The 26,843-nt window shown below is 33.1% G+C and overlaps 2 protein-coding genes across 2 annotated transcripts; one reads left to right on the plus strand and one right to left on the minus strand.

Annotated features, from left to right (window-relative positions):
• Positions 1-552: 552 nt before the first annotated feature.
• LOC109190947 (phosphate transporter PHO1 homolog 10-like) lies at positions 553-5,824 on the minus strand. The gene is made up of 13 exons (XM_019341544.1): positions 5,563-5,824; positions 4,705-5,113; positions 4,578-4,626; positions 4,023-4,094; positions 3,766-3,895; positions 3,422-3,542; positions 3,046-3,304; positions 2,835-2,939; positions 2,706-2,750; positions 2,075-2,224; positions 1,674-1,952; positions 847-983; positions 553-759 (listed from the first exon to the last, which is right to left on the minus strand). The coding sequence occupies exons 1-13, from the start codon at positions 5,705-5,707 to the stop codon at positions 639-641; spliced, it is 2,022 nt and encodes a 673-aa protein (XP_019197089.1). The 5' UTR covers positions 5,708-5,824; the 3' UTR covers positions 553-638.
• Positions 5,825-23,584: 17,760 nt separating this feature from the next.
• LOC109190938 lies at positions 23,585-26,236 on the plus strand. The gene is made up of 4 exons (XM_019341538.1): positions 23,585-23,607; positions 23,655-25,668; positions 25,746-26,034; positions 26,112-26,236. Exons 1-4 carry the CDS (start codon positions 23,585-23,587, stop codon positions 26,234-26,236), a joined length of 2,451 nt encoding a protein of 816 aa, XP_019197083.1.
• The last annotated feature ends 607 nt before the right edge of the window (positions 26,237-26,843 follow it).

Raw genomic sequence — 26,843 nt, forward strand, 5'->3', positions numbered from 1 at the left:
GCCTTGTTAACATTCACTTCCCGCAAACATTTTTGCACCTGGGTGCACCTACTCATACTATAAATGCAACTATTTATAACTATAAGTGCAACTACTTATAACTATAATTGCACCTACTTTTACTTATAAGTGCATGTAATTTGCCTGGTTAATATTCATTGATCTGAGTTCAGAGATAGTAATACCCTTGAAAACCACCCGCAAACATTCATAAACCAAAGTACAACTACTTATAACTATATGTGCAACTACTTATAACTATAGGTGCACTTTATATCGATGCTCAAATTTTTACTTACACCTATGATACATCTTACATGCACTTATAATACATTTTACTTGCACTTTGATGTTAAATTATTTACGAAAATGCCACCGCATTTTTTTAAAAAAATCAGTGTTTCTCATCCATCAGATCTGGACGCGTGAACAAACAAAATTCGTTCCTATTTCAAGCCTGGACAAAACATTCGCATGCGAGTGCGATTCTATATATGTATAGTCGTATAGATATATATAGATTTGAAGATTGTGAATAGAGGTTATTATTATTCCAGAATACAAATCATTAGTGGTTGAGTATAATAAGACATTGGGAAGAAAGAAGTATAATAAGACACTATATATAACGTAACTGCCTAGTCACCTTTCTGCCCATCTTTATCGTTATCATCTTTATTGCAGTATCTTAATGGAAGAGGAGGAACAGACTTGAATGCTCGATACTTCCCAACATTGTTCACCTGCTCATTCTCCAACCTGATAATATATATATATGCACAACATTATTTCATTACCACTTACACATACATTTATAATTTACATATTATATATTCAAAATGTTACCAGAAGAAGTTCCAAATCCCTCGACGAAGAATCTCCAAGACTGTGATCATGAAAGGCGTAATTTGCCTGCGCATCGGCCGCATATCGAAGTCGAATACCTGCTGTAGCCACGCAACCCTCAAAATGACAACCAGAACCTGCAGCCACACCGTCACATAATGTTAAAATCAAGCGCTTACCACTCAAGCCAAAATCTATAGTTAACAACGAATGTGTAATTTTATTTCTTTATACTACCACAAAATACTGGTGCTAGATTAGTTCTTTACCGACCTTCGTCCAACAATTGCAAATTATGCCGTGGAACAGTGTCTACCTTACGGTGAACACAGTTCCAAAATTCTTCATAATTATAAATATATAGTTCAAAAATTATGAACATATAGTTCTACAATTATGAATATAGATTTATGAACATAATATGAACATATAAGTTTGCAATTATGAATATAAAGATTCGTGAATGTGCAGTTCAAAAATTATAAATATATAATTCAGTAATTATGACATAGAGTTCAGTAATTGTAAATATAGAGTTCAATAATTATGAATATGAAGTTCAAAAATTATGAATATATAGCTTTATAATTATGAATATATAATTCAGTAATTATGAACATAAAACCATGTCCACCTTACAAGGCAGACACGGTTCCACAGCATAACGATTGCAACAATCTTCAGCCACCGAATATTAGACTTGACCTTTACTGGCCTCCGCCAACCCATAATCCATTCACAAAACTCCAACTTAAAGGGTAATTAATTGGTGCAATATATAATGCTTAAATTTGCAGGAAGTGAAGGGAAGTGAAGTGAAGCCTTACAATGGCTATGAAGTATGGAGTTTTATGTGGTACCAAAAGCTTGTCTCTCAGGAGCTTGTTCTTTGATTTCCACCGAAGAAGACCCCAGTCAAGTACTATATCCGAATATGTATTCACTATAACTGTAACAACTGTGCTGACCAAACCTAAAACTTTCCAAATCTTCCCCTTCTTCAATCTACACATTGTCTGAAAAACAACTGCCATTACTGTTATAATGAACCTCGCTGCAGTGAATCCATGCATCGCCTTTTTCTGTTCAATCATTCGCCGAATGCTCTACACGTACTCATTCCAATCAAACCCTCACCTTTCAAATATGTATATATGTATATATATATAGAGAGAGAGAGAGAGGCGAATCGAATATAAAGAGAAGGGACACTAGAGCAAATTAAAACCTGGAGAAAGCGAAGCCAATATGGTATGATGGGGAGAATGTAAAAGAATGCAATGTAGGCATTGATGCTTTGGCATTTGGTTTGTTTCTGAGTGGCACTTCTCCAACCATAGAAGCAAACATAATGCTGCAAATTTCTAATGGTTTGTACCTGATATCATATCAAACATACATTAACTAACAAAAATACAAAAGGGCAACTTCATGTTATTTATTTACATGTGACTAGATGTATAAACTTGTCTCTAATTGATTTTTGTAATCATTGTATTCAGTAATTAAAGAAGTAACAGACAGAAATTTTTTACTGTCAGTCTAAGGGTGTTTGGCAAATAGCTGTCAGCGGGTTTGATTAGCTGATAGCATTAGCTAGTTGTATAAAGATGTTTGGTAAATAAGCTGTTAGTTGATAGCTGATTAAATGCGAAATGAGCTTTAAGGGTATTATTTATTTTATCAAAATACTGATCGAAAAAGCTGTATTGAGTAGCTTTTTGAATTTTAACGTTTTAGAGCAATAAGCTGTTACAAAAAATTGATTAACTAAACACTAATATGAACTGTTTAACCAAGTCAAAACTGGCTGATAAGCTAACTACGTTACCGAATAAGGCCTAAATAAAATAGCAAACCTGGCTGGTAAGCTGATCTCCCAAGAAAGAATCCGGGAGTGTAACCTGCATATAGATCGAGATTATGTCAGCCGAGGGGTTGGGCTGGGCTAAACACAATTTTTTATATTGAATTATGATTGGGATTACCTTGAAGAAGGGAGCACAAAGACAGCGAAAGAAACACCCGATAATGAAGAAACGAGTTGAACGGTAAAAGATGTTGAAAGGGCAGAAAATGATGATAAAAACAACCTGAAGAACAAATTAAACATGTCTGAGGATTGGCTTTGAGCAAAAACTTATCACTTTACACTTAAAATATAAGATGATAAATGAAATGGACTTCGAATCATCTTACAATCAGTAGCACCAGAGGAACCAGTTCAATGCGAGACTCGTTTTCTTGGACCTTGGAGTCCATTCTAATGTGCAATTGCACCAGGAAAGTAGAAAGGACCAATACTGCAAGAGCACTACTTATAACGAAAATCTCGCGGTACCCTAACTCTGTTCCCTGCTTCAAATTGAACAAGAATGGATAGTTGATTCTGTAGCGCCGCCAAAAGTATATGTCTGCAGCATGAACTAGCATATGCAAGATGATAAATGCATATAAACTGCACAAAAAAATTTCAAATTACATATCTTCAGTACAGTGTTGTAAGCAAAGTCTGGATGGTCCAATTCCCATAAAGAGCTGATTCAATTCAATTCCATCCCAAAATTTCATTCACCTATAAAGAGGAAATATGTTATCCATGTAAATTTTGGCACTCTCTTTATCAAGCAACTTTCTTGTTTGTACAAGCAACACCACAGCAACAAACAGGGCAATGGAGCAACCGAGGAGAAGTCCTGAAAATACCACATAAATAAAGTCACACATACACTACACTGTTGAACTCGTCCTGTTATATTATAAACAAAGATTGGCAAATTACCCTAAAAGATTGAATCCAACTAATTAGTTAGTTTAACCCATGGCCTTATAAACTCATATGTTTTATCTTATTTTATAGATGTAGGACTCTTAACAGAATCAAAACAAGTCTAAATTTATAATGTATAGTATAGGTACCAGAAAGAAATGTTATGCTGTGTTTGTCTCTTTTCTTTTCAGGCCTCAATAACCTCTTGCCTTCTTTGCTCTTAGAATACGGAAAGTGTTTAGCAAGTTTATGCTCCACCTTGTTAAGGAGATCAGTGATCTGTGACAGATACAGATATGATAAACGAAGCCAATTATATCGATTTAATTTGTGAAAATATATATATGCCAAACCACCAATTCAAGGTAGTTTATTATAGAGTGAGTTAATGTTATGGAAAACAAACCTCATCAGAATTTGCCAAGTAAGAGTTTTCCACCTTTGTCATGAATGGTTGTGTTGTAGTTGTTGATGCAATCTGCAGTGATGTGATGCAACAGATATGTAATCTACTCAACAGATATGATCACTATTGGGCGGAGGCCGGTAAAGGCCAAGTCTAACATCAGGTTGCTAGTGGATTGTTGGGCGGAGATCGGTAAATAGTTTCTTTGAAAAGACCAAGTCCAGCACCCAAAGTCTCGAAAATGTGTGGTGCTATAAAGAAGAAATAAATAGTATTGACGTAGTGGTAAGAGCTTGATCTTAGGAGTAGTATCATCAAGCAATAACATTAACATTTAAAACTGGTTGGTGCTGGGAAGGAAAATTGTTGGGCGGAGATTGTAAAGGCCAAGTCTCAGTGACTGGTTGGTTGTTGGGCTAAGGCCAATAAACGACTTAAAAAGCCAAGTCCAGCACTTAGCTTCTCTAAAATGTGTGATGGTACAGGAAAATAAAGGTGTGCCTTCGCTACTAGCTGTAACTTTTGGCTTACTTGATATAAGAATAACTGACTCACCTGATCATATTTGTTGAGGATCTTTGAAAATGCTGACAGGTTCACAAAACTGGTAACAATTCATGAATTGAGAATATAATATAGTTAGCAGAAATGAATTGAATAGAACATAGAACTTAGAAGCTACCTGTATTGCTTCAATCGATGAACCTGGCGACAGAAATCCAAGAAGCCAAGTTCCAAGCACCTTTCAACTTGCTTGAGCTCTTCTTTGCTGAAACTGGAATTATTTTTTGCTTCAAACTCCTCCAAGATCTCTTTTACATTTGATTCTGAGGAATCTGCTGGTGGGGGTTTCTGATCTTCATCATCATCATTACACATAATCATGTCTGTCAAGTCAGAAACTGGTGGTTTTGAGAGGCCATTTTGGCACTCCTTCACCTTGCTTCTCAAATTAACTATTGCATCCATTTGTTTCAGGAGAGCACCACCTTCTTCCATCACTTCATTCACCTTTTCTTTGTAAAATTCGCAAACTTTCTTCAGCTCTTCATCCACCTTCTTCAACAACACTATATCACTATCCTCTGTTTCTGCACCCAAACAAAACTCTACTTAGGGACTTTTGGCAAATAGTTGTTAGCTGATAACTGTTAGCGTGTTGGATTATTGAGTTTGACTAGCTAATCGAGTTATTAGCTGATTATAAAAAGATGTTTTAGTAAATTAACTATTAATGATCGAATTGGGATAGTGGTTTCGACTAGTTGATAGTGTTGATTGTAAAAAAATATTTGATAAATTAGCTGTTAGCGAACAACTGATTACATATGTAAAATGATCTTTAATGATATAATTTATCTTTCACAAAAATTTTAATTGAAAAAGCTTTTTTAAGTAACTTTTTAAATTGTAACGTTTTAAAGCAATAAATTGTTACAAAATACTCACTAACCAAACACTCATATTAATAATTTAATAAAATCAAACAATTAATAACGATCAAATAAACTGCAATTAAATGATAAGTTAACTATGTTACCAGCATCCGTTTGGCACTCAATATCCGCCACCCCATCAACACCTTTTGAGGCTCCTCGTCTCATCATCTCTTCTAACCTGCGTTTCAGTCCATTATAATCCATACATGCTTCTTCCCACTCGCCACCGCCCACCTTCAACTTCATTTTGCATGGATTATGGTTTCTTCTAAAAATCAAATATAATTTCAGCTGGATGGATTCTGGAAGCACAGCTAGAGCGCAGAGATCATTCAACACAGTATTATATTATGGAGATTAGAGAAAACGGTGGAGAGCGTATATATATAATATACTACGTAGAGTTTTCAAAATAATTATCTGTTGAGAAATATTTAAATATTTAAATTAAATTAAAGAACATAAAAAGGGACACCGGGACACGTGTCTTAATTAGGGAGAGAATAGGTTGAGGAAGAAGATCCAGATTGTACCATTTTCTATTCATGTTTTCAGGCGCCGCTTTAATTTGCGGCAAAAGAAAAAGAAGGAGAAACAGCTACCGCCTGTCCTCGCAGGTGGCTGTTCTTCTTCTTCTTCTATTTATTTTTTATTTGTAATAAATCAATAATTAAATTTCAATTAAAAGTTTTAATATTATTCTCATAAAAAAAAAAAGTTTTAATATTATTTCTACTACTTTGATCATTTAGTAGAATTACAAGTTACAAATCTTATTTCAACTTCTCTAGTCATATTATTACACTTACAAGTTACAAATCTTATTCTTTTATCACAAATTATATTTTATATTAAACTAATAAATTTTAAATACAATAATTTGCATCAAAGTAAAATCACTTTGCCCTCATAATAATTTGCATCCAAAAAATAACTTTGCACTCAAAACACATTTGGAGTGTATATACTACTCGATTACGCAATCAGTTATTGCGGCCATGAATTAACTTTTCGGGTGCTTCAGGCATAAACTAACTTCTCGGATGCTTCAAGTATGAGCTAAATTCTCGGATGCTTCATGCTTCAGGCATGAGCTGACCTTTTTATCCATGAATTACTCAAACATTATGATGACACCAATCATTTCTTCATTAATACCTCATCATTTCATTATCACTACCTATCACAGTATTTGCTTCAGGCAAACTGGAATCAACAAGATGAGCTAAGATTCATTCTTTGATGACCAAATGCTTTGGTGTCCGGTACGTAGGGACAAATGCCCTTCACACCCATATTGATAGCAAATCTGCTTTTGGCTTGAATTTTGCTTCGATGGATTTGGTCATCATTTCCTTGATTATCTTGATCACTTTACTTCTTATTTTGAACTCAAAACTCATACCACATCGGCTATAACCTCGACCACAACCCCTTATAAAGTTGCTCGACTAGGCAACATTATGTGCTTCAGGCACCAGTGCAAAACCAACCAGACATGCACTATGATTCTTCATCAACAACTGGTTGTGCTTCTTAGCCACAAGAAGTGCTAAAATCAGCTTTGAATGTTTCTCGTAACTTGTTGCCATGTACTGCTGCTAGAGTACAAGGTTACTCACATGAAAAGTAGACAAAGTATTTTCAAATAAGTATTTCTTTTGAAACTTCTTGTTTGCAGAGTTTTAATTGTGATGAGGTTATTTTATGCAGAGTTGAATTATAGTCAATTACTGACTTATAATCTTAAAACTTATGATTAAGCTAGTCAAATTGTGCCTGAGGAAGGACAATAGATGACTACTAGTCAAAATGGTCCTTCAGGGACTTTCACAACGCAATAGAAACTTTTCAATCAAATACTCATTTTTAAGATCGTGGTTCAAGTAGTGATGTATGAAAATGAGAGCTTGTGCCTTCAGGGCATCGGTGCTCTGTGACTTAGCAACAAAAGTTTGGCTCAATTCCTTAGATGCCAAATATATTTCAATATCCAAAGCTCAAGTGAAAAAATTGTTATCGACATGAGCGAGCTCAATAAATTCACATATTTCAATGAAAGGCATGATCTACAATATCATCATTTGATGCAACTTTAGGAAGCAATGTGACAACTTGGGGAAAAATCAATATTTTGAATACATGTTCAAGCAATGGATGAAGAAACATCTTTTACATAAATATGCATATATGTTTCTTAGCATTCTAATACAAACACATGCAGCAATCCGATGCAAACATATAATAAGGACCGATTATGCATTCGATATCCATAGTCATAGAATATACATGGATATATACATATACATACAATTTGGCATATAATTACATGTGTTTACCATTTCAAAGCATCATGGATTCGTGGTTCATATAGAGCCTAACTCATATACAAGAATTGAGAGAATAAATAAAGATAATATGTATTTACAAATTCATGTATTTACCCAAATTCTTAACAGTGTCTTGATGAGGGGTTCATCACTCAAAAGTTGTTAACAAACAAGAAGAATAATCACTCATTTCATAGAAACAATAATTGAAGGTTCCAAACCAAACTCATAGCCATATATACGCATAATATTTATATATAAACAATGGCATATGATTCAAAAAATAACAAAATGCACAGGAAAATGAACTAATAGTACCGTTCACCGGAGATTACAATAGAGACTCGTGCTGATAACGTGTTGAGATTTGGCCTATCAATTAGCTCAGTTCTCGCGTGATGATTGTTCGGTAATTGCCCGGAGATTATATATATATATATATATATAAGATTATAAAGTGTAGAGAAATAAGAAGAGAAGAAGAACACATGATGAAGAGCACAAACATCATATCTCCATTTCATTAAGCCTTCACATGTATTTATACTAATCCATACAACCCTTCATATGCTTAACATAAACAATATATTAAGTAGATGGGAAATGGAGAGCCTCAAGATTAATGGCCACTAATAAAATATTTATAACATGACATATATTTTCTCGTATTTATATTCTCGATTGAATTTGTCAAGCAGCTAAATTGGTTACACTTTCATTGTATCTCAAAAGTTCTTAGCTGTTTATCTTGTTATATTTTGATAAAAGATTGATGATAAAAAACTTTTGAAAAAGTAAACCTAGTTCATGGTTTGAAAGTGTTATCTAATTTTTATCTTCTTAATCCTTGCTTTTGCAACACCAAAATATCATTCGTTATATTGTGGACCGCGGTGCACGTGCATCGCGGTCAAAACGGCGCCGTTTCTTTAAGTAAAGAAATGGTGCGCCGTTACTGTTAATAGAGCGCGCATTTTTTGGCATGTTAATTACCAACTGAAACTACAGTGTATCTAAACCGACACTGTCTCACGTATTATTTTATATATTATGAAATGAAACTGCAGTTATATCAAAATGATACTGTAGTTGTGGTGAAATGAAACTGCAGTGTATATAAAATGAAACTGAATAACATTTCACATATTTGAGTGTATATTGTGCAATGAAGTTGTAGTTATATTGAAATGATCATGTAGTTGTGTTTTAATGAAACTATAGTGTATATAAAATAAAATTAAATAACATTTTCACATATTTGAATGTATAAATATCGAATGAAACTATAGTTATATCAAAATGAAACTGTAGTTGTGTTGAACTGAAACTGCAGTGTATATAAAATGAAACTGAATAACAGAGTTACTTTTTGCAGAACGGTGCGGAATGACGCGAAACGAGTGTCGTTCCTTTTCATTAAACAAAACGACATCGTTTTGAAACTCGGTACATAATCAATTATGCACTGCGGTGCACGCTCCAAAATATCCAACAATTTGGGGCCAGGGCCAATGTAACATTAGTCAGCCATTCCGAATATCACACCACTTTGGTATATACTTACCTCGAGAAAAGTGACAATTTCTTTCTTTACACATACTCTTCGCTCACTAGAAAAAGAGTAATACTACATGTACTCCCACTTTCTACTCCATTTTGTACTCCCTGCTGAAGTGTCATTATCTGATTGATTTAAATAACAAGTGGGCCATTATTTTTCTTTATTCACTTGAATTCATTGATACACGGGAGTTTGTACTCAATGAAAGTACATATAGCATTTTCCCTTCTTCTTTTTCTCCGAACAAAGAGACTCCATGACCACTATTTCCTTTCCATGGAAGAATCTCTACCCTCTAATTCATTGTTGATGATATGGATGGATGACCGACCGACTGCTTAGAGTCGGCTTGCGGTTGGTCATTGTCTAAATCCTACTGCTTCTTTTTACCATCTTTTGGTGGGTCCTACAGCTGAATATTTCTTCATGATTTCTTCCATTATATTTTTCCTTCTTAGTGGACTGATGATCAAGCTCACTATTCTAGTTTAATCTTTCAATATTTTTTTTTTTCTTAATGCTACTGGCTTTATTACAATGTAGTATTGAAACCAATAACGTCTTCATTGAGACTCGAACTTACAATCTTCCAAATACATTAATCTTTCAATATTTAATGCATGGAACTGCTATTTGGATTGCACAGAATTTGCTCTTATCACTTCATCTGGGCCACTCCAATCATTTTATAGACTCGCAAAGTAAAAACCAGAGTCCTTAATACATAAAGTTAACGTGTGTGTATTGCATTATTTAGTTCAAAATATTATATGGGTTAATTAAAAGTACTTAAAGGATAACTTTGAATTTTTGTCTAACATATAACTTTTTTTAAAAAGATATTTCCAAAATTAATAAATAAATAAATAATGAAACATCTTAGATTAGCCTTGGGGTAGTGCCAATTCAAGTTTTGGGCTCTTATATGAAGTTTAATTCTAAATTAATTCAATGTTCTCTAGTATATACGGAGTATTTATTAATTGAATTGTTATATCGAATGATTGTAATGGTTAAGTAGATTTAATATTGAATACTCCATAATAACTTAAATTTTGTGAGTTCAAATCTTTGCTCATGTAAGAAAATTTTTTTTAGGGCGCACAAACAGCAATTATACTGTGGACCATGGTCCAAACGACAGACACTATAGTGTATCTAAACTGACACTGTTTCACATATTATTTTTATTATATTATCAAATGAAACTACAATTGAATTGAAATGAAATTGTAATTGTGTTGAAATGAAACTGCTGTGTATACAAAATGAAACTGAATAACAATTTCACATATTTGAGTGTATATTGTCCAGCGAAATTATAGTTATACTAAAATAATACTGTAGTTGTGTTGAAATGAAATTGCAATGCATATTTGATACTTGGACCATAATGTATTGTGGACCGCGGTCCACAGTATAATTTGCCGCGCATAGAGGCCCGGGCCTACTGAGATGGGATCCAATCGTTATGCAATGGATCCGTGTCCAGCATGCATGCTGGACACGGGTAACAGTGACGTTAGTGGCACTGTTATCTTTTACTTTTTTTTATAAAAATTTCAGACCGCTTCGTCATAGGAGTATATGTTCATAATTTTATTATTATATGTTCATAATTGTAAGTTCATAATGTCAGAGCTCTATGTTCATAATTCCATAACTGTACATTCATACTTCCATAACTGTACATTCATAATTCCGTAACTGTACATTCATAATTCAATAACTGTAACTTCATAATTTTCGAAGCTCTATGTTCACAATTTTAGAGCTCTATGTTCATAATTTTATCACTATATGTTCGTATTGTAAGTTCATAATGTCAGAGCTCTGTGTTCATAATTTCATAACTGTATATTCATAATTGCATAACTGTACATTCATAATTCCGTAACTGTACATTCATATAATTCAATAATTGTAAAATCATAATTTTCGAAGTTCCATGTTCACAATTTTAGAGCTCTATGTTCATAATTTTATCACTATATGTTCATAACGTCAGAGCTCTGTGTTCATAATTTTATAACTTACATTCATAATTTCATAATTGTACATTCATAATTCCATAACTATACATTCATAATCCCATAATTGTACATTCATAATGACACAAATGAATAACGCCGTTAACACCGAGACAAAATTCAATTTTTTTTTTAACTGAAATAACGCGTTTTTCCTAAAAGCGGTGTCGTTTTGGACTCGTATCCACAATACATTGTGGACACGGGTCCAGGGTATAATTTGCGGATGGGATCCAATGAGTGAACCAATCTCCCTCTCAATGTATGCAAGCATGCACCTTGAAGATAAGGCTATTGAGTATTGTATAATGCTATTATTGCCTTTCTCGATCAGCCTTTGTTGGGTCGATGCTGGATCACAATGATTAGATCCAGAGCCGATCTAATAAAATCAGGGTCCTGTTTGATATTTTAATTTAGATCTTTTTCAAGTATTTAGTATATATATATAAGGAATAAGGGTCAAATAAGCCACTCAATTGCACACCAAAATGCAATTAGGCCATTGAATTTAAAAAAAAATGCAATTGAGCCATTGAACAATACAAAAATATGTAATTTAGCACAAAATGACCTGTTTACCTGATGTAGCAAGTTACTCATTTTAAAAATAATTTTTAATAAATAAATAATTAATAATAATAATAATAATAATAATAATAATAATAATAAACAGGAACTGCTGCTACCGGCTTCGTCTCCCTTCTCTGGCTCTCCATCTTTCACGGTGACCGGTTGGGAGTGCTCTGGACGGTGGTGGGTTTTTGAGTGAGGTCCCTGTTCCGTGAGGTTCCCGGTGGCGACTGGAAGTAATGCTCCGTGTGGTTACGTTTTTCCGGCGAGACATACCGGTTGGGTCCCTCTACGGATTTATGGCTCTTCTTCATCCCAGGTATTCCTTTGATTTTTCTACTTGTCTCTTGCACCGTTGGTGAGCACTGGAGATGGTCATCCCTTCCGGTGGTTGGGACTTCTCCGGCGAGAGTCGCTCTGTGCTCTCTAGCTACCGTCTTGGACCTTTCTTCTTCGGAAATGGAGACCTGGAGTCCGGACAGAGTTGTGGCTGGTGATTGATGGCCGTTGGTGCATCAGTACATCCTTAACGACGAAGTCCACGTTTATTCGGTCATTTTTTGGGGTCTTTGGTTCGAGTTCATGGTGGTCTCCGTTCCCGACGGTGTTTGATGGTTGTTCCCGTGGTATTCTGCTCAGTTAATGCCTTTTTGGAGACCTTGTGCTGTTTGATTGCTTCTCTGGCGTTGGAGCTTTTTCCGGCAAAACGATTGCGTCCGGCGTTTGCTGCACCTTTCTGTTTGACCGCCGTTAATGGACCTTTATGCTCTGAAATGGCGCCTGGAGGTTGGAGACGGCCATGGGTGATTCCAGCCTTCTGTCCAATGGTCCTTGTTTTTTCCGGCCGTATTGGGGTGGTCTCTGTCTGTTCTGGGTGGTTGCAATGGTGGTGCTCGGTGGAGATCTTTGTCTCCATCGCCGGAGACGGAGGTTCGTCTCCGGCCATGGAGACGAAGCCGGCCGGAGACGAATCATCTCCGGCCGGCCGTTCCTGTTTTGTTTTTTTTTTTTTTTTTAATTTATATTTTAATTATTTATTTATTAAAAATTATTTTAAACAATTATTTTTAAAATGGGTAACTTGCTACATCAAGTAACAAGTCATTTTGGGCTAAATTGTATATTTTTGTGTTGTTCAATGGCTCAATTGCAATTTTTTTTTAATTCAATGGTCTAATTGCATTTTGGTGTGTAGTTGAGTGGTTTATTTGACCCTTATTCCTATACTAGTTTTTTTACGCGCATTGCGCGATTGGGATAATGCCCAATGCATTTTTTTTTTAAATAAGTACTTTAAAGTATATTAAGGCAGGATTATATTGAAATTATTCATGCATAGATAATTGAAGGTTGAATTTGCGTATTTAAATAGGTAATTCTTCTCCCAAAGGTTGAGTCCCCAACCCCAAGGGCCCCCCACACTCCGACCCGACAGAGCATTGTAGGAAGTTGTAAATCACGGTGACTCAATGGTTCAGCAGACAGGGTCAAATGCTGATACGCACAAGGAATCTGCCCACTTTGGACATAATTCCCGCACTGCCGCTACCGAGGTTCAAACCTTGGTCTCTTCTCCCAAATACTACCCACTAAACCATTGAGCTAAGCCCGTGCGGGTTAAATAGGTAATTCTAAGTTTACAAATGCAAGATAATATAGTCAAGATTGATTATAATTGTCAATAAAATAATTGTATAGGTATGGTTGAAACCAAATACGGGACATAAAGGAAAACAAATAAAAATTAGGGCATAAAATATTAAATATATACTAATATTGTTTGAGGAGATTCCGACATTTGGATTTGTGGTTAAGTTCTATTAAGACTTAGCTTTAATATTAGAATTAGATTAATGGTGTAGTTATAATTCTATATTAGACTTTAATATTAGAATTAAACTAACGGTGAATTAACAGAAAAGTTAAATGGATAATCATATAATTAAGGATAAATTATAAAATCTTAAAAGAAAAAAATTAAAACCTGAACAATATGAACCATTCATTTGATTTAATAATTTGGCAGTCATTTTTTTTACCCAATGTTAATAATTAAATAAATTCGCTGGTCAAATTCGCTAGTATAATCCGCTAACGCTAACTGCTAACTGCTGATTGTCAAACAAGGACATTGCGAGGTAGTTCTCACTTCAATTTGTTGTGTGATTTGAATACTCTCTTTGTCACAAAATCTCTCAAGTAGTTAATATGGTTGGCTTTATTAATTATATTTTTTTTAATGTTTTCATGGTATTAATAAAATACTTGGTAAATAAATATATAGCATTATTTTGTATTATAACTTTGATATTTAATTAGAAAAATAGTGCACCAAAAAGATAATAGATAATGTAGTGAATATAATTAATTGATGAATTTGAATGTAAAAATTTTTACATTTGAGAAAAATAAAGACAATATAACTAATGAAAATATTTCTTTTAATTAATTTATTGATAATTAATAATTTTTTTTCACTGAATAAAGACATTGTAAGAATAATGTAGCAAATATAATCAATTAATAAATTTGAATATAAAGAATTTTTATATTGAAGAAAAATAAAGACAATATAACTAATAAAATTATTTCTCTTATTTAATTTATTGATAATGAATACTTTTTTTTTTGAATAAAGACATTGTGGACACATAATTCTAAATTAAAGAAATGCATATGTATTATTTTTCGTTGTAACTACTAAATTATTATTTATATAATAATTTAATAAGAGTAAAATAGAGTACTAATTATGCCAACTTTGATTGGGATGAGGTTCGAACCTAAGACCTTTTTTTATTGAAATCAATGAGTAAGTTAACGGTGAACTAACGGCAATTCTTAAAATTTTAACGGAATTAGTAACGGTGTGTGGGTATTTTAGGAAATTTTAGTGTAAAATTTAAATCTGATCAATCTTTTAATCAATCTGAGCCATACATTTGATTAAAATCTGTGACCGCCATTTTTTCTACCCATTATAGGTCTAACTCTCTTGGGCTCTTATTAGTATAGTAGATATAAATAATAGTTGTTAAAAAGTTGTGACAAAATTAAAAAATAAAAATATTGCATAAAAAATACATTTAAAAATTTGTGACATGTGACATTTAGATGCAAAATCTTCCACCAAATTTTTAATATCAACTTCTTCCAAAATCTAGTTTTCATTGTGACCACCATCATCTAAACAACTATCAATATTCTTATCATTTTAAATGTCATAGTGATATCTATCATTGTTGTGCACACTATCGTTTAAATTTTTTTCCAGTGTCACACTCATCTTGATCTTCTGTACGAAGATTATTACTCCGTAGCATCTAACAAATTTTCACTGGCATCATCTTTTTGCTCATCTATTTGATATTCTTTTATAATGAAATTATAAGAGTTCCCTTTTGAGATTGAGTTAATTGATCAATTTTACTTTTTTTTTTTACGCTTCTCAGGCTCAAATAAATATTTTTTAGAAAGCATAATTACAAAAACTAAGGAAAAAAAAAAGGAATTTGTTTAGAAATCTAACAATATATAATTAATCAAGAAACAAATTCTTGAATATATTATTCAATACTCAAAATTATTAAGCTAATAAGTCATGTTAAAAAATAATAATTATAAAATAAATTAAATAATTAGTACGATAAGTTTTAATTAATAATTATCTGATGAAGAATTTGAGGGACATGAGGATAATGAATTTTCTTATAATTATATTTATAAACTGCCAACTTGTTCAATTCTAGACTCTGCGTACTTGCCTTATGCAGAAAGTGTGCCAATTGATGACTGGAGTGACTGCAATAAAAAAGGATTAGGGAAAACACAAAATAGGATTTAGGCATTACCGGCTTACCGCATTAGTGTTGCGTACAACCATGGTCCACACAAGCTATGTGAAACATATTTTGTATACTATAACATAATGTATATTTAGTACACAAGTAATGTACTTTTAGTATATTAAAAATGTACTCTGTATTTAAAGAAAATACACTATTTGAATGCTAAAAATACATTATTTTATATAATGTACATTCAGTACACGAATAATGTACTTTTAGTATATTAAAAATGTAATTTCTTTTATATAATTTATGATACATATGTATATATAATTTATGTACGCATTGTATGTATGGTATATATATAATTTTTTTTTTTTTTTAATAATTAGGCCCCCAATTTTTGGGGGCACAATTATATAAATAAAGTTTTATATATATACCATACAGCAATCGTTATACCCTACACCACGGTGCGCGTAGCATTGTGCGCCGCGCGCCTCCCAAAACGATATCGTTTTGGGAGGCACGGTAGGAAGTTGCTGTGATTATGTATATTTGTTTATACAATTATGTATATTTGTTCATACAATTATGTATATTTTTTATTATGTACATTTTTTTATATAATTATGTACATTTTTTTTATACAATTATGTACATCCGAATCAGGAAATTTTTGTGTATTATGTTAAGAGTTGATTTGTATTATGTTAAAAGTTTATGTTTATTATGTATTATGTTAGATTATATGTATTATCTTTTAAAAAACAGTATGTATATTTTGTTATACAATTATGTACATTCATGTATACAATTATGTACATTCATGTATAACATTATGTACATTTTTTAACATGAGATTTTTTTAAAGAAAAATTAACCGCCAAACACTGGGTAGCGAAATTTCAAAAAAAAATAAAAAAATAAAAATCGAAACAACGTCGTTTTGCATCTGGGTGCATAATGCAACGCGCACCGTGGTGCAGGATATAAATTGCCACCATACAGCATTACAGCACCAGGCTGCTATGGCGATATAGTGTATATAAATTTTATTATTATTATTATTATTAATTAGGGGTTCAAATCCTATAACACTAATTTTAATTGGATTTTTTATTTGTAACATTGTGTTTTTTTAATCTCATTTTTAATATTAATAGTGATATTAGTAATTTATAATATGTTTTTCATCTGAATTATTTTATCTAATTAATTATATTTCGTATTTTGTGAAATTTTTATTTGTAACATTGTGTTTTTTCCTATTTTTTAATATTAATAGTGATATGAATGTTTTATAATATATTTTCTATTCAAATATGTTATCTAATTAATAATATTTCATATTTTGTTTTGAATATTCTATTTTATTTCATTTTGGTGTATTTTTATTTTTCAGTCTAATTAACAATATTTATGACTCGACCTCTAAGTAATTTTTTTTTTTCAAAATATCTATTAATTTTTAATCTTTTACATCCGCCGATGAAGATTTCTGGATCCGCCCATGCTCACTAGTGACAGTGTCCAACCCTTGTAATCACTTTCTTGACTAGTACAGTACAGTAAAGCTACCTTATAACCCCATCATATATAAGTTCATATAAACCTATAATCTTAAATATGCCAGAAACATTGGCGTATGCTTTCTCCGATGGTGACAAAAAATTAAAATGGAATAACTCCTTTCAGTTTGTTTTGTTATCTAAAAACATAAAACTCCTTTCCGTTTCCCTTGTTATTGTTTACAAAAAGTCAAAGTCATTTTTCCGTTGATATTTGCGTTGTGATTAATAATGATTTTGTGTTGATTTACAAATGAATGGATAATGTAAAAATGATTACTAATTATTGGTTCATTAATTATATTATGTAATTGTTGTTAAAAGTAAAATCATAATAGAGAGATAAGGGAGAAAGAGAGAAAGGGAGAATAATCTCTTGTATTCATCTGTGTGTTCATCATATGCTATCTGATACATGAAATACATACACTTCCATATATAACTAATACAAAAGGACATAAATAAACATAATGAGCCATAAAATCATCTGTTATGTCCATTACAAATACATGTCCATTGAATATATTTATAACACTCCCCCTTGGACATTATTTGACCATGATCTTGCCTCGTTAAAAACTTGCTAGGAAAACCCTGTGGGAAAAACCTAGACAAGAAAAGAGTACAATAAAATATATATTCATGCCTCATTAAAAACTTCACTAGGAAAACCACGTGGGAAAAACCTAGTTGAAGAAAAGAGTACATGATATATGTAAAAACATATATTGTATTTGTCGCCTCATTAAAAACCTTAACTTAAGAAAACCCTGTGGGAAAAACTTAGTTAAGGGAAAAAGAGTACAACCATAAGCCTTCAGGGCGCAAACTGCATAATCTTCAGGATTCTGGGGTTTGTCCATTTAAGCACTTATTTTGAAATATTTTCCCATTTACATCATTAATATCATACTCATGCCTCATTAAAAACCACACTAGAAAACCCAATGGGAGAAAACTAGTGAGGAAAAGAGTACATGATATTTATGCATTGATGTGTTGCAAATAATGCGCAACCGTTAGTCTTTTACGACTTAATCTTCAGGATTTTACGTTCAATCTTCCGGATTGATTCAAGTAAATGTACTTCCCGTTGTGTTGCAAATAGTGCGCAACTGTTAGTCTTTTATGACTTAATCTTCAGGATTTTACGTTCAATCTTCCGGATTGATTCGAGTAAATGTACTTCCCGTCTCCCCCTGAAGATAACAATCTTCAAGTTCTACATATATTTCAAAATTTGAAGGGATGGATTGGATAAATCTTCTGAATTGTCACTAGAGTAGTGTACAATAATCTTATGGCTCTTCTAGAGCTCATATAACATTTGTGCAACACAAGTGTTATTGTCCTCATTTTGAATATTTAGAGAAATTCATTGTATAACCAGTTTGGACTTGGCATTGCGGGGATCAAACAAAACAGTCAGTACCCAAGTAGCCTATTAAAATCGTATCATGGTTTCTTACATAAAAGTCATGTCTTTGTATCTCGAAGATACCGGAGGATATGTTAATCATTATTCAAGTACTTCATTTGTAGGGGGAGCACTAGATTTTGCTAGCAATTTCATCGCAAATATGTTGCGATTATAGAACTTCTGGTTCTACAATGATGCTCTAACGATAATGAAGTAAGGGACTTCGAGTCCAAAAAGGTTCCTTATCTGCTTCAAAAGATTATTAGGCAACATTTAGTTTGATAAAAACATGACACTTATATGCATGTGAAAAAGCATTTTTAGATGTAGGCTGACTGGTGTATATATAAAAAAGATCTTCAAAGAAAAACTCGATCTTCAAGTCGAGATAATACTTATAGCTTTCACAAGCTTTTTATTTCAAAAAGTCTCAGTCTTTAAACATGAACTGACATTATCAAGCTCTTTATATATTTCATTGATGTTTACACCATCAATCTTGACTGAGATAATAAATAATGAATAAGTTCATTATCAACCATTTATCGAGCACACAATGGTACATATTATTCCTTCAATGAGGATATTAACTCCATTCGCAACCCTTTAAAGAGTAAATAATGACACATAAATTCTCATTTCGGGAGTTATAAATCCATCAGAGATTTCTCAAAATAAATTTAACTGCATATCTAAATTTATTATTTTGCCAATTGTATTATGTAGCGGAACTTAATGCCATTTACCGTGGGAGAGTATATTTGATTAAAAACAATTAAGGGTCTCTGCGTGAACCCATCAATCCCTGAAGGATTGCTATGACGTTACTATGAGTCAAGTTCTTTTTACCCAAGTCTAACTCAATGCATATCACAAATCAATCCCTCAAGGATTGCTATACCCCTTTTTCACCTAGTACATGGTTTCAGAAGTAACATTTCCCTATCTGCGTTATTTATTTATTTATTTTTTTTGCAGTCTATTTTATATCACCACCACAACGTACCTCTAAAAGGGCTATCAAAGAAACCTCCGTCTATTGATTAAATATCGAAAGCCCATGATAGGGGATACAATACATATAATTGGGTACGTTGACTGCATTCCTAATGAAGATTGTTTCTCTGCATTAGGGGAGATAATATGCTACTCCGTAGCTTTTTATGGAATGCCAAGAAATTTCATAAGAATAAAAACATCTTCATTATTTAAATCCATGTACAAGTTAGTCTGAATTAGAAGTTCAAAAGATAATCTATTTGCGATATTAGCAAATAATCTTCCAAATACATCTATTGATCATACCGATCATAAAAGAGTGACTAGGTTCCATGTACCTTCCCCAACATGGACCAAATATATCTACCGATACTCCTTGACGCCAGAAGTGTAGGAGATCTATCGATGAAAAAGATATGAATCATAATGCTAGATCTAGTAAAGAAATATTGTCACTCTTGAAATAGCATTGAACAATTATGTCCTGCAGACATTCGTCCAGATGACGAAAATCCTAGTAAAATTTATTGGTGCACCAAACAAACACAATACTAGGGATGCGGAACGACCAGATCAAAATATCTTTGGGAAATGTCCAATGGGGAGTGTTATAAATAGTAATGATTGTGGATATTATTGTGTAACGGTTTCCTTTATGTCCCATTATTGTATTTCGTTACAGTTGTTATTATATATATGTCCTTCTAATGTAATGATCATTGGTGTGGTTGAAAGGAATAAAAAACCCTCTATTTTGTCTCTACTCTTCTTCTTGTTCTTATGGTTCTTCACAAGCTAAAGGCCTGCAAACAAACTTGCAATACAACAATTGTATTGATTGATTAGTAAAGATATGTTCAAAGTATAACAAGGCATATCAAAATACTTGTTATGTTGGAAATTATTGAAAATTGAATTCAATACCGTGTGTGCAGAGTAGGGAATCTTATAGCATACGAGTAGGGAAGCTTTAGTCTAGTCTAATTGTGTTATGGCTCAGCTTTTCTTAGCAAACCTTTGAACACATCTCTAGATTCGATAAATCTTTGGATACACTATACACTACAGATTTGTTAAATCTTTGAGAACAGACAACACGATTTATTAAATCTTCGAATCAATTTCGAAAAGACAATTCGTCTACCAAAAAGAAATAATAAAGTCACAATTCTTTAATATTTTACATTTAATTTTTAAATGATAATTGGGAGGCCAAAAATGTCAATTAGTATGTGTATAACGAAATGCTTCAGCCATGTTTTATTCTATAAATATCTCTGCCCGTTTTCACAACTATTGCTCATTCCTTCGATTTCCTCCTCACAAATTTGTTTGAATATTTCTCATTCCATAAAAGTTTAACTCAACTCTTTGCATATAAAAAATGGATCTATTCGACGATATATCGTGTAACGTTGAGAAGATTTATCCGTGGTCATTCACATATCGTATTTTTGATAATGAGTACAGCGAAATCTACCGCTTAACTGAGTTAATGAGATAATTTCGATGTATGCAATATCAAAAAAAAAAAAAAAAAAAAATCTTCAATGCTAATTTTTTATGAGCCAATAATTAGTAATCATTTTTACATTATACATTAATCATTTGTAAATCAACACAAAATCATTATTAATCACAAACAAATATCAACGGAAAAATGACTTTGACTTTTTGTAAACAATAACAATACAACAGAAAGGAGTTTTATGCTTTTAGATAACAAGGCAAACTGAAAAGGTGTTATTCCTTCTTTTGCCTCAATTCAAAATCTATTTTCAATTGGAATCCATTTTCATTTTTTGTCACCATCGAGGTAATGACTCGCCAAGAGGTTTCTAAGCGATTGGAAAGAAATCACCAAGAATGACTCAACAGTTGCCAATCTTCAACATAAATTCATCAACAAATGGGGTAGGCCTCAATCTGGATATATATATAGGTGAAAGTCAATGTGGATGTGGCAGTGGATACAAATTAAACAGAGGAACTATGGGATAGGGACGATATTGGTCTTTTCTTAGCAGCAAAATGCATTCCGTTTTACTCACCAAAAGAAGCATATCAGAGAAGGTTTAAGTTGGCTAAAAAACTCATAATTGGGACTATATTCACTTGGAAACGGATTCTCCCCTTGTCACTCGATCAAGGTCTTAAAGCATCAGGATACTTATGTAAAAGAAATGTTGAGTAGTTTTTCCTTTGCATTTTTTTCTTTTGTCAAACGGACTGCGAACATGACTACCTATCGGTTAGCTCGGAAGTCTAGTTCTATGTCAGTACGTAAGGAGTAGAGTTTAGTGTCTCCTTTCATCTGTGATACTTTGTGTTCCATGGATTTTAATTAATTGAAGTTATCCTTTTCCAAAAAAAAAAAATAAAAAAAAAATAGAGTATAATGACTAGTAAAATTGAGAGACTAAATAGTTCTTATTATTCAATTTAATTGGGGAGGATGATAAAATTGACTCTAAAGGAGAATGATGAGAAGGAAATAAAGAGAGGTAAATGAAAATTTGCATAAATAGTTTTTTAGTTTCAGATTTTCGACATTATAATCACACCATGTAAAATTCTCATGAAATTAGATAAATTTAGAGTTAATTCCACCAATGGTCCCCCGACTATTATGATTTTCCAAAATTAATCCTTGACTTTTAATTTGGACATCTTAGGTCCCTTGACTTTCAATTTCTTTCCAATAGTGGTCCTTTCATCAATATACTGTTAATTAGAAGGGGTAAATTCGTCATTCAACTTGCATATGTATTATTGACCGTATATTGTATAATTGACCGTATAAGAATTAAGTCGAAGCATAATCCCTAAAATTCAGTCGAAGAGTTTTTCTCCTAAATATGCTCCCAGTCGTCGAAGAACAAAAATCCCAATTCCCCTCCTTCAAACCGAACCCTAATCTTTGAATTAAAAGAAGTGAGAAGTGAGATTGTGGTGGAAGAACGAAGCGCATTCATGGATTCGAGAGGTTTAGGTGGCAATACTCGTCCACCAGGTAATTCCATTGTACTCTGTAACATTGTACTCGTAACATATGAGATTGAGGCTTTTGTTTTATTTTGTTTTGTGTTCTGTTGTGCACTAAAATGGCGTGTGTATTGTGTATTTACGGTGAAGTAGTTTGTACTCTACAGTCGAATTGTATATTGAATTGTTTGAAGTAGTACCATGCTTTACAGTGAAGTAGTTTGTACATATACTCATGATACTTGAACAATGCTATATTGAATTGTATATTTTTACTATTTTTACTGTGGTTAGAGGCAGTGCCTAAGGAATAACCCAATGTAAAGTTTTTATATTTGCTTCGTTTACATACATGTGGGGACCATTTTTGCATTTGTCTGGTTATGCATCTGCTGGGGACCATTCTTGGGCTTTATTTTAATGTATTTACTGTAAAGTAGTCTGAAGTGGACCATCTGTTGTCTGGTAACTCAAAAGTATATGCATTGCTACTTTGTGTACTCTAAACTGTATTGGATTTTCTCAATTCTTTATTTCAGGAATTTTTACTCTTAAGTTAAGACATGGAGGTATGATAAGTCAAACTTTACCTCCTAACTATATAGGTGGCACTGTTACTTCATTTAATGACATGGTAGAAGATGAGTGGGGGTTGATTTGTTTACAGGAGAAGGTAGGGGAAATTGGGTATCCCCTGGATGATAGTTTGAGCTATTTCATAGGCACTGAAGTAGGGTTGCAAGAATTGGTGAAAGATTTTGATGTTTGGAACTTAATTAACCAATCTTGTTATCCTAAGGAAATAGAAATATGGGTTGTAAAAAAAGGGAATGGTGATGATGCAGGTGAGTGTGCTGCTAATGGAGATGACAATGAAGAAGAATCTGATGCTAGTGAGGCAGAATATGATGGTAGTGAGGAAGAATATGATGGTAGTGATGAGGATTACAATTCAGATGCCTTAGTTACTGTAGGTGTGAATGATGATGAAGAATTTGTAAAAAATGTAGATGTGAATGCAGAGTATGGAGGGTTAGTAAATGTAGAAAGCCAACCCAAACAATCTGAATCTACATTTGGTAATGAAGTCAACTATTCTGATGAAGGAAGCTTGATAGGCAGTGAGGATGAGGCAGCAGGGTTTAAATGGACAAAGTATTTACAAGACATTGAAGGTAGTTGTCCTAAATTTGCATTAGGATTAACCTTTAAAGATAAGAAGGAGTTTCGAGAAGCTATAACAAATTATGCAATCAAAGAGGGGAAGGAAATGAAATATGAAAAAAATGATAAAGTGAGATGTGTGGTGAAGTGTAAGCATGAGAGCTGTCCATGGAAAGTTACCCTGAGGTATGATAAAGATGATAAGTTTTGGAAGATAACTGTGTTAAATGAGAAACATGATGGTTGTGTAAGGACTAAAAAGAATTCAATGGTGAATTCCACCATTGTTGCAAAAAGATGGAAACAAGAGATTAAAGGACATTTGGATTGGAAAACAAATGCATTTTTAAAAAAAGTTTGCATTGATGACCATTACACACTAAGTAAGAAGCAAGCATGGAGGGCTTTAGTCAAAGCTAAAGGTGAAATAAGACATGAGGCAGAAGACTACTTTAATAAGATCTGGAGCTACTGTATGGAGATAGAAAGAACTAATCCCAAGTGTACTTATAAAGTGAAGCTGAGTGAGTTGCAAGAGGATGGAAAAGACAGATTTTTGAGGATGTATATCTGCTGGGAAGCAATGAAGGAAGGGTTTAAGCATTGTAGGAGAATAATTGGCCTAGATGGGTGTCACCTAAAGTGTAAAACTGGAGGCCAATTATTGACAGCAGTTGGAATAGATGGGAATGAAAGTATATTCCCAATTGCTTATGCAATTGTAGAAGGTGAGAACAAGAACTCTTGGACTTGGTTTCTAGGTTTGCTAAAGACGGACTTGCAAATTCATGACATGGTACAGAATGAGTTCACAATGATGTCAGACAAGCAAAAGGGTCTCATAGAAGCCTTTGAAGTTGTGTTACCCGGAGTTAGGCATAGATTCTGTGTTAGACACCTGCACTGTAACATGAGGGTGGCTGGTTTCACAGCAAAAACAATTAGAGATGCCTTGTGGAAAGCAGCAAGGGCCACTACAGTCAATTACTTTACTGTGGCACTACAAGAGTTAAGAAATCTAGATGAAGATGCCTTTGCTTGGCTTGCTGATAAACACCCATCTGAATGGAGTAGATCCCACTTCACTGGAACTTCCAGTTGTGACATTCTGGTTAATAACATTTCAGAATCATTTAATGCAATGATCTTGACAGCTAGGGAAAACCCTGTGATTAATTGTTTGGAGATAATTAGGAAAAAATTAATGTCAAGTCTATTTGAGTTTAGATGTAAAGCTGCTGAATGGAGTGGAATAGTTTGTCCAAATATTGTGAAAAAAATAGATGACATTGAGCTTCTTGCAGGAGGACTAAATGGCTATCAGTGTTCTCCAATGCTCTTTGAGATCCTAGGGACACAATCTGGGCAGTTTACTGTTGATTTAGGTAGAAGAGCTTGTTCTTGTAGGAAATGGGACCTAACTGGAATCCCTTGCCAACATGCAGTTTGTGCAATCTGGATGAAACATGGAAAAGGACCTATTTGGCATTATGTGGATTCCTGCTACTTGATTTTCACATACAAGAAAACTTATGAGGGATGTATAAATCCAATGTCAGGTTATGAAGATTGGCCTATCACTAGTAGACAACCTCCATTGCCACCACTGTATAAAGCAAAAGCTGGAAGACCTAGAAAATTGAGAATGAAGTCTAAAGGTGAGATCAGTAATGATGGTGTGCATTTGTCAAGAAGACATGTTACTTTACATTGCAAAAAATGTAAAGAATTAGGCCATAACAGCAGAAAATGTCCAAAATACCCTACTGTGAAGCCTGCCAATCAGGTTAGATAATTTGTATTTTTTTATTACATTACAGTCATAATCTATTTGCATTAGTAAACAACATAAACTTTTTGCAGTTCAAAAGAAGAACATCAAGAGGAGTAGCTGCTGCTACTGTCCAGGCTGATCAACCTCAACTCCAGGCTGCTGCTACTGTCCAGGTTTCTGCTGCTACTGTCCAGGTTTCTACTGCTACTGTCCATGAACTTGATGTTATTACTCAACCTGAAGTTGAAGATAATCAATGGGAGATTCCAGATGATGTTTTGGATGCACATTGGCACCAAATCGAAATTCAGACACAAGACATTGATGGAGGGGCTTCACTAAGTAACAGTATGGAAATTCCAGTCATAACAATTCCTTGTAAGTTTTAGTCCAGTCCATTCCTTCAATTTTAATAGAGTATTTTACCTACTGATTGAAACTTGTACTATGTGTAGTTGAACAAGCAGAAGGGAGTAAAGGGAAACAAGTCATGCAACCCAATATCCCAAGAAAAAGAACAGCCCCAATGAAGTTAGATGGGAAGAAACAACCAGTGAAGAAGTATGCTACAAGATTATAATCCACATTGGATTAATGGGATTAGTTGATGTGTGCTCACTGCTTTTTGGATATCATATGATGTAACCTAGTCACTTTTATAAACTATTTTGCATATCATATGATGTAACCTAGTGAACTAGTCTATTTTGAACTTTTATAAACTATTTTGGATATGATATGATGTAACCTAGTGAACTAGTCTATTTTGAACTTTATGTTATGTGTTTTGATGACAAAATTGGCTTTTGATGTGTAATGGGAACTAGTCACTTTTAGTAATGGATGGTTATTTTACATCATTGTCTTTTGATATGATGATTGTTTCCAGATGGTTATTTTATAGCATTGGCTATTGATATGGATGATTGTTTCTAGATGGTTGTTTTACAGAATTGGTTGTTTCCAGATGGTTTTTTTTTTTTTTTTTTTTTTTTTTTTTTTTTTTAACAAACTTGGCTTTTCTTATTATGTAAATGGAGTTTTAGAACATAACCACATAGATGTTTCTAGAAATGGAGTTTTACAGAATTGGATGATGTTTAGTGGTAATGTTATGTAAATGGAGTTATAGGATCTGATTTAATTAAACATAACCACAACTACTACCAAAAAGTTGATTTCTTATT

The sequence above is a fragment of the Ipomoea nil genome, unplaced genomic scaffold, assembly GCF_001879475.1.
Source record: "Ipomoea nil cultivar Tokyo-kokei standard unplaced genomic scaffold, Asagao_1.1 scaffold1596, whole genome shotgun sequence".
Classification (NCBI taxonomy): domain Eukaryota; kingdom Viridiplantae; phylum Streptophyta; class Magnoliopsida; order Solanales; family Convolvulaceae; genus Ipomoea; species Ipomoea nil.